The sequence below is a fragment of the Suricata suricatta genome, chromosome 12, assembly GCF_006229205.1.
Source record: "Suricata suricatta isolate VVHF042 chromosome 12, meerkat_22Aug2017_6uvM2_HiC, whole genome shotgun sequence".
Taxonomy (NCBI): domain Eukaryota; kingdom Metazoa; phylum Chordata; class Mammalia; order Carnivora; family Herpestidae; genus Suricata; species Suricata suricatta.
Genome location: NC_043711.1, coordinates 93,352,998 through 93,362,077, shown reverse-complemented (window position 1 = coordinate 93,362,077; position 9,080 = coordinate 93,352,998). Strand labels below are relative to the sequence as shown.

Here is a 9,080-nt window from a genome sequence, read left to right as displayed (position 1 = left end):
TCAACTCTTTTCCACCTCATTTCATAGTGGCCATACTTGGCCTTTTTTTGTTCCTCAGAACCCCGGGCTCAGGCTTGCCCCAGGGCCTTTGTACATGCTTTAAACCTTTACTGGGAAGGTTCTTATCTCCTTCATTTAGCTCAAATGTCACAGCCTCATTGGAGCCCGTTCTTCAGGTTTAAAGCCGACACCCCCATCTTGTCACTTCTCTATACCCTCTCTGTTTTTCTTCATAACATAGCGTTGGTCTCTATTTGCTATTTATAGTCTTATTCATGTATTTAATTGTTCATTACCTCTTCTGTTCAGTCCTTGAAAACAGAAGCAACAGACAATCTGGTGCTTGGAGGTAGAAAACGCCCTCTAACCTGTTTGCGGGCTGCCTGGATCAACAGCAAGAAATCCCCTGCCTGGGAGTTAGATGTACAGACCTGGGGTTCAGGGGACAGAGGTGGGACCTGGGTTAGATTTGGAATCTGTTGTAGTGGATGAAATGCTTTCAAGGAAAGAAAAATCATCTAACATTTCTTGGGCACGGACTCTGCGCCTGTATTAAATGATTCTCAACAATGTCTCTGATGTGAGGGCTATAATCCCGTTTCACAGACTTGGAAACTGAGGCACAAAAAGGTTGAACTAACTTGCTCCAGTTCCTTAGGGAGGAAGCTTGGAATGGGCGCCCCACCCCCCACCCCCGGCCCCCAACAGGCTGGCCCAGATGAAGCGCCTGATGGCCGGAAGGGAACTGAGTCTGGGGGAGGGGGCTCCAGCTGGCAGAGCAGCAGTCACTGGGCAGGGAGGGGTTTTGGAAACTCAAGGGTTGGGCATCAGATGTTAGCATGCGGTCAACAAGCGGGGGACCCAAGACTAACTAGCCTGTTGAAGTTCATTCTTGGAAGTGAATGAGGACTTGTTTTTCTTTTCAAAGAAATTACACTTTAAAATAATTTCTTTTTACCAGCTACATACAAATATCAAATGCACCCTTTTCTTGTATTTTATGTAACGCATTATTAATGAGTACACGTGTACGATGATCGTATGACTGATTCAAAGACAAGCAGGGCTCATTCAAGAAATGCTGATGTGCAGTTACGAATAAATGCAAAAACGAGAAAAACTCCCCCAAATCCACCAGGCAATAATCCATCGCATTCCAGGGACTTAATTTGCATGTCTATGGACTAGAGTCTCTCAAATTACGGTTAGTTTTCTACACGTGGCTGAGCTGTGAAAAGCTCTAAACAAAAGTGTAGGTAACCCAATGCACTGAACGGGCTGCCCATTAATCTTTTCTTTGCCTATTTCATATCTTCCATAATTTTCCTAATACTGTATTACATTTACTAATTTATTTTGGAAGAAGTAATATATTCACGTGGTTGAAATTCAAAAGCGACAGTGGTAAAAAAATCTTCCCGTTCTTGCCACCCAGGACCCTTTGGATGCAGTGTTAGCAATTTCTTAAGGATGCTTCCAAGAAATTTAGTGCATAATAAGGAAACATATTCTTTTCTTAATAGATACATATTTTTATGTCATCTCTACACCCAATGTGGGGCTTGGATCTACAACCCTGAAATCAAGAGTCGCACACTTTATTAACTGAGTCAGCTCCCAATAAGCAAACCTGTTAAGAAAAAGACACAGAGGGGGTGCCTGGGTGGCTCAGTCAGTTAAGAGTCTGACTTCAGCTCAGGTCATGATCTCACGGTTCATGGGTTCTAGCCCTGCGCTGGGCTCTGTGCTGACACCTCAGAGCCTGGAGCCTATTTCAGATTCTTTGTCCTCTTCTCGCTCTCTCTCAAAAATAAATAAACATAAAAAAAAAGAAAGAAAAGAAAAAAGACACAGAGGTTTGCCTATTTTTTTAAATGTTTATTTATTTTTGAGAGACAGAGCACGAGCAGGGGAGGGGCAGAGAGAGACACACACCCCCAGAATCTGAAGCAGGCTCCAGGCTCCGAGCTGTCAGCACAGAGCCCAACATTGGACTCAAACTCACGAACCGTGAGATCATGACCTGAGTTGAAGTTGGATGCTTAACTGACTGAGCCACCCAGGTGTTCCAGAGGTTTGCCTATTTTTTAAAAAAATGACATATTTCACATACTGTTCTTGTTTTGTTTTTCAACTAAATGATAGGCCTTAGAGGTTATTCCGTATGAGACATAGAGCTCCCAGAGTCTCGGCCCACAGCTCTAGAATCTTCTGTCTCTGCGGCAGGACCAAGTTTACTTAATCAGTCCCTTATGGATGGCACCGCGATTTCTGGGTCAATAATTGAAAGGGATCGAGGAAAAGTGTGCAGCAGGCAGAAAGGGATGGAAAGAGAAGTTTTCTTAGGAGAAGGAGACGCTTCCTCATCTGGGAAGTGGGCTGATGACTGTAAGTGTCCACTGCACACAGGTTTGTGAGGGTGATTGGTTAGTTTATGTAAATTGCTTCAAACCGTACCTGACAATGCTTAGAACGTGCCAGCGATCAGGATTTATCCGTTTGCTCCTTTGGAACGCTTGATGTTGAAAAAAGGAAGAGAAATGATTTGGAAGCATCCAGAAACTATCTTTTAAATTTTTTTTTTGTTTGTTTTTGTTTTTTTTTTTAAATGTTTTATTTATTTTTGATACAGAGAGAGACAGCATGAGAGGGGGAGGGGCAGAGAGCGAAGGAGACACAGAACCGGAAGCAGGCTCCAGGCTCTGAGCTAGCTGTCAGCACAGAGCCTGACGCGGGGCTCGAACCCACGAACGTGAGATCTGACCTGAGCCGAAGTCGGATGCTTAACCCACTGAGCCACCCAGGCGCCCCTCTTTTTAATTTTTTTAAATGTTTATGTATTTTTGAGACAGAGACAGATCGTGAGTGGGGGAGGGGCAGAGAGAGAAGGAGGCACAGAATCTGAAATAGGCTCCAGGCTGGAACCCATGAGCTGTGAGACAAGACCTGAGCTGAAGTCAGATTCCCAACCTACAGAACCACCCAGGTGCCCCAGAAATCATATTTTTAAGAGTAAGCAGAGGGGAATCCTAACAGCAAGCGCCTGAGTGCTCGCTGTGTGTTGTGTGGCCTGACAGCACTGAGTCTGTGAATTTCCAGGTGGATATTATCATGGGAATTATTATTGCTCCCATTGTACAGATAAGGAAATCAAGTCACAAAGAATGTCACGCCTCCAGCAAGGCTGCCCGGCCTAGCCGCCCAGGCCAGTGGGACAGCTGGATTCATACCCAGGCGCCAGACAGTCTGACGCCAGCAGCCATGCGCTCAATCACTACACGGTTCTGCCTCTTGATGTGGAAAGAAAGAGAAAAAGGTTAAAGTGTAAGCTGAGGGCTGCCCCTGGAGCTAGGGCTCCGATGATGGGGAAGCAGCTGGGAGGGAGCAGGGAGTGGGGGATGCAGAAGAGAAGGCGGGAAGGCTGATGCACTGAGGAGGGAGAAGGGCTTGTGTTAGGTGGTTTGGGGACCCGGGAGATGGGCTGGGGGGAGGGGCCGGCCGGTAGGCGGGAGGGTAAGGTTAGGCGGTGGGAGGAACAGATGGAGGATCTGGGTGGTTGGAGCTGAGTGAGCCCCCAGAGCGGGAAAGGACACGGAGTCAGGGCACCGGTCCAGGGGCCCATTTGAGGCACTTGGGCTTTTCTCTGAATGACGTGGGATCTGTTGCTGGTTTTTGAGCAGAGGAGGGTGGAGGTCTGATTTCTTTTCAAAGGATTGCAGCCTCTCTGTGTGAATGAGTGTGTGTGTGTGTGTGTGTGTGTGTCTGTATGTGTGTGCTAGTGTGTGTGTGTGTGTGTGTGTGTGTGTGTGTATGAATACCAGTTTCTTCCTAACTCCCTTCTCCCCACAAGCATGTGCCAGGGGCAGATACAGGGGGCTCAGGTAGGACACTAGTGCACCTGTCCTAGTGGGCAGTGGTATTTAATTAATTGAGCTCTGAGACACAGCGTTAGTCTGAGGGGACCGAGGTGAGGAATCCGGACAAGCCTGTGCCTTGGTGGAGGTCTCTGTTTAGGGCAGGCTTTCTCAGCCTCGGCACTAGTGATACTTGGGGCCGGCTGGCTCTCTGGTGTGTGTGTGTGCACACGCGTGCGCTGTCCTGTGTTGGGCAGCATCCCTGGTCTGTACCCTCTGGATCTCAGTAGCCTCCCCACTCCTTCCTCCAGATGGGACAACCTAAAACGTCTCCTGACCTCGCCGCCTGTCTAGTGGGAGAAAGAAACAAACAGATAAAGGTGGCTAGGAAGTGAAAAGAGCAGGTGAGGGGAGGTCCTGAATCTGCCTTCTTCCTGCAACCTTGCAAGTCTCGCGCTACCCACACTGAGGCCATCTGCCTGATGGTCATGCGCCATCCTCCCCCCCTTCGCGCCCCTCCCTTTCCACCTGCCTTTCCCTCCTCCCTCCATTTTTTAAATCCTGCCGGTCTCTCCTAGAAAGATGTAAAAAAAGATAAATAAATGAAAGACCTTCCACTTCTCCAAGGTAGGGACAATTCCTAATTACCTCTTTGTGGCTGTAACATGACTCCATGCTCTGAAGGTGAGCCCTGTCACCCTGCCCCAAGTTGGCTTCCGTTCCAATTGGCCAAAGAGGAACAAAACAAAACAAGATATTTAAAACACTTCCCTGCCTCCATCCCGCCCGCCGCCGCCCGCCGCCTCCCATAACGGATGGGCTGGCCTGCCGCTAGCTTGAGGCAGATAACTCCCAAGTACACTTATTTTCCTAGTCCGCCGACAGGCTATCTCGGGATGCAGCTGGCCAAGGCTGCTGCTGGCCTGGCTGGCGGCCAGTGAGAGTGGAGGGCCGTTTCCACCAGGCCGGGCCCGGGCGGCGAGGGGCCTGGGGAAGGGGGCCCGGTCAGCCCTTCCTCTCCTTTGAGGCCGGCTTTATCACCGAGACACTCTGCCTGGCTTCTGGCTTCTGGTTCTGCTCTCTGAGTCTCTCCATCCCCTGGGAATGTTAGGAGAGACATGTTTTAACCTATTTTTATTGGTCCATTGCTTATTTTTTCCTAAATGTTTTATATATTTTTGAGAGAGAGAGAGAGAGAGAGAGAGAGAGAGAGAGAGAGAGACAGAGACAGAGACAGAGACAGTGCGAGCAGGGGAGGGTCAGAGAGAGAGAGAGACACAGAATCCGAAGCAGGCTCCAGGCTCTGAGCCAGCTGTCAGCACAGAGCCCGATGTGGGGCTCAAACCCATGAACCATGAGATCATGACCTGAGCCGAAGTCAGACGCTTGACTGACTGAGCCACCCAGGTGCCCCGTCCATTGCTTATTAATATCATCTCGAAACCTGCTTGCTTCCACCTGTGCTGGCTTTTCCATCCAGCTTCACGGTGGTTGGATTTTTTTCTTCTTTTCCATTCTAGCTGAGGTCTCCCTGACCTTGGCACTGTGGACATGGTGGATGTAGCATCGATCCTTGGGGGACGTTTGGCAACGTCCTTGGTCTCCGCTCTGACCACTAGATGCCACTAGGACCCCTCCCCCCAAGTGTGACAGCCTGGAAATCTTCAGACATTGCCGCATATCCCCCGGGGGGGGGGGGCAAAACCACCCCTCATTGAGAACCGCTGATTTCAAGATAAAAACCTAATTTTAGAGGTGGCAGAGTGTTCCCCTGAACATCTTGGTGGAGGTTTGTAGGGAGAGAGGAGCTTTCTCTGGGCCTTAATGAGTCTGAGCTGAAGGCCTTTCACCTCTATCGCTCAGCACTTAAAACTTCTCAACAGAGTGGATCCCCTAAAAGGAGACGCCAACCAGGCAGTTGCTCTTGGTAGATGTTAGTTGGGTTTCTGCTCTGCTTGGTTCGGTTTCTCTTTTGTTCCTTCCTCTAGAGGCAGAGGAAGGTACAGCTTTTCGGGTTGTGGAGTTATAACTGGGTTAGAAGTCTGGTCTCTGGCACTCACTGGCTGTGTGACCTTGTGCAGTTCACTTCATGTCTCTGGGCTCGGTTCCAAATCTCTAACAATGCTTTCTACCTCACGGAGTCAGTCAGTGCCAAGCACTGATTTAGCGCCTGCCCAGGCCCAGGGTGAACAGCCGGAGCTGTGGGGGCTGCTCTGTGCTGGGGGCGACTGAGAAGGGCCTCTCTGATCCATCTTCAGAATGAGTCTGGCAACACTTGGTTTCTTTATTTCCTGCTTCTCAGCCACATTCCATCGGGCCCAGGACTGGCCCTTGGTAGGCCTGCCCGGGTCTTCCTTTGCAGGCCCTGTCCCTCCCAGGCTTGCATCTGTCCCCATACCTTTGTCTCTGTCCCCAGCCAAATCGCGGTCTTTCTGATAACCTCAGACCTACCAACAACATTCCTCAAATGGAGGAGAGCTACCAGCCCAAGTCGGTGGCTTCCTGCTCTTTGCCCCAGAAAACGTTTCAAGTGATCAAGTGATCGGAGGGGGGTGGGGAGGGGAGGAGGGAGGAAGCCGCAGCTGCTTATGCAACAAGCTTTAATCCCGGGTTAAAATCCACCACGCGCACCAGTGGCATATTTCATTTCCTCATCGGGTCGTGAAGCTAGTGGCACACGAGATCCACCACAGACAGGCCTGCTCCCCCCCCACCCCCCCCCGCCCCCAGCAGCACCTGCAGAGGTAGACCGAGTTCCCTATGGGAAGGTGGCAGGAGACACAAGCAGTCTGAGTCGCCCTGGCCTCCACCTCTTGTCCTCCACTTGGTCTCCCTCCCTGTCCGCGGAGAAGCAGGCCCCTCCCTTCCAGCGAGGCCCAGGCTTGTCCTGAGTGCTGGACCCTTGTCGTGGTGTCCCTCCCTGCATCTTGGTCTCTTCGGCCTCATACACAGGCTCCACAAAATCCCCTCCCTTTCCATAGAGCCTGGGCCCTGCCCCCTGCGGGACAGCGTGTTTGGATTCCTGGCTTGTTTCTGCGAGATAGAAGATTCCCAGCCAGGAAGCCGTGATGTGCGTGAGGTGGGCATCTGCTGTCCCTGTGGGGGACGGGCGCTGGGGGAGCGGGCCACCGGCTCTCCGTTTTCTTTGTGGGAGTGGACGGTGTGGCACCGGAAAGCCCACCGAGTCCTAATTTTAGGAGGCGAGTGGAGACTTTCTTGGGTCCTCGTTTTACCTCCTGGCCTATGCCTGCATTCCCCCCCTCCCCCGGAAGCTTTCTCCAGCCTCTAAAGGATGGTGTTTATTTAGCTTCGGTTGTTCCAGCTTGCTGTTTTTAAAAAAAAAAATCTTGTTAATGAAGCACCTTGTCTTTGAGAAAAAAAAAACAACCAAGCAAGCGTGGACATTTTAAGATCCTTCTGCATTTGCCTTTTCTTTCTCAGGGTGCAGACCAACTACAAAGGCAGCTCTCGGGAGGAAACAGGCAAAAGACCTCCTGATACTATTAAATGGATGGAATTACAAGTAGATGTGAAAAAACTAGTTAATATTTTACTGGGAAGCAGTGCCAGGGGTGGGGGTGGGGGCCTGCCAAGAGTGGGGCTGTGTGTGTGTGAAATAGCTGTTCCATCTGCCTTCGGGGACGAAAAGAAGCCGTTCTCTGTGGAAATAAATTTAAGCAAGAATCCTTATAAAGCTCATGGGATTTGTCTGCCCACCGAGGGCCGGGTTCCCCAAACCTACATACAGGGAGGATTGTCGCTGTTAGGGCCAAGCGGTGGGTGTAGGCCTGGCTAATAATGGGGGTTCTTGTTCCCTCGCTGGGCTTGACATCTTTCTTTCTCCCTCTGGATTTAAATGGCTTCTCAGACCGAGAGGCATTGCCTGTGCCCTGGATTCAGAAGGTACACGCCTCCTTGGGAAGCAAAGGCGAGAGACAGCGGCTCCCCCTCTCTCTCTCTCTCTCTTTCTGCATCTGCCGGGAGAGCTGCAGCTGGTATTTTTCCACAGGCCTTTTCTGCGATCTCAGGGCCTAGTTTTTCCCAGCCAGGCCCAGAGTCCGAGAGAGGGTTAATAGGCAGGAAGCTGAAGGCATTGCAGACTAATACGGAAGTCAGATTTTTGTTTAACTGACAGGTTTAGCAGGCCTCAGTGGTGGGGGAGGGGGTGGGGAGGGGAAGGGAAGTTTGTAGATCTAGGCATGTGGCCTGCTAGGAGCGCTTTTGGCTTTTCTTAGGGTAAGGACGGAGACGGGGGGGCCCGTTGGCATCCTGGCAGGGAGGCAGGAGCCCATTTTGGTTTTCCTTTGGAGTCCTGGCCGAGGGGGGTGAGGAGCTAGATTCTAGCGCCGGAGAAATGGCTCTCTGGCCTGCTTTCCCAGGTCGCGTTTTGACAATGACTCTGCAAAGCTGACCATTCTGTCCCCCCCACCCCCACCCCAGCAGCCCGAACCGCTTGCCCCCCCAGGAGCCAGGGCTGCCCTTTAGCGACTTCTTGGGGGTGGGGGGAGGGTGCTGGTCTGTCCTGTTTTCCCCATAGCTCCTCAGAGGCCTTCCTCCAACCCCTTTTGCTCACCCCCTGGGCTGTTTTCCTGGGGCTCCCCACTCCTCGGCTCTGCTTTCCCACCCCCCCCTCCCCCCCGGGGGCGGGCGGCGTGGGGGAGAGAATATCTGCTGGACTTTTCTAGAAAAGGGCCAGGCTCCCTCCTCGCCAAGAGCCGTTTCTGTGGGGGCAGGTGAGGGTGAGCCCTTTCAGCTCGCCCCAAAAACTCCCTTGCCCGTGGCATCCGGGCCTCAGGCTTTGCTGGAGCAGGTCAGGCTGGCTGCACTGGTTTGCCCGTGCCGGGAAATCTAGCCAGGGTGTGGGAGAAGGGCGTCTGGGGGCCCCTTTCCCAAGTTTTTCTTGCTGCAAAAGGCCTAGCTTAGCCTGTCTTTTTCTATGCACAGGATGGCTCTTGCTCACCAGAGCCTCACAAAGATAATCGCTCAGGAAGTGTTTCAGCCAATCCCGGGCGGCCTTACACTCTGCTTCGCCGGGGCAGCCAATTGGGGATGAGCTTTTATTAGGCGGCCAGATCATCAAGCCGAAGTGCCAAACCCTTTTTCTGTGAGAACTAGGAGCCTGTCCTCCATGTTTTATAAGTATTGACATTACACAGTGTTAACAATGCATCCACAGAGGTAAGCTGGACTTTTTAACCATCTTTTCTCCCCCTCCCTCTGAGACAT

At 51.5% G+C, this 9,080-nt stretch overlaps 1 protein-coding gene across 5 annotated transcripts in view; it reads left to right on the top strand.

Annotated features, from left to right (window-relative positions):
* The first annotated feature begins 6,670 nt into the window (after nucleotides 1-6,670).
* ZMYND8 (zinc finger MYND-type containing 8) overlaps nucleotides 6,671-9,080 on the top strand; it is a 122,827-nt gene continuing 120,417 nt past the window's right edge. For 4 of the 5 annotated variants that reach the window (XM_029919336.1, XM_029919333.1, XM_029919334.1 and 1 more), the window contains exons 1-2: nucleotides 8,041-8,090; nucleotides 8,799-9,032. In XM_029919336.1, the coding sequence (XP_029775196.1) occupies nucleotides 9,019-9,032 (14 nt within the window). In that variant the 5' untranslated portion in view covers nucleotides 8,041-8,090; nucleotides 8,799-9,018. Of the gene's footprint in view, nucleotides 6,934-8,040; nucleotides 8,091-8,798; nucleotides 9,033-9,080 lie in introns of those variants that run through there. The other variant, XM_029919326.1, reaches the window with a different exon arrangement.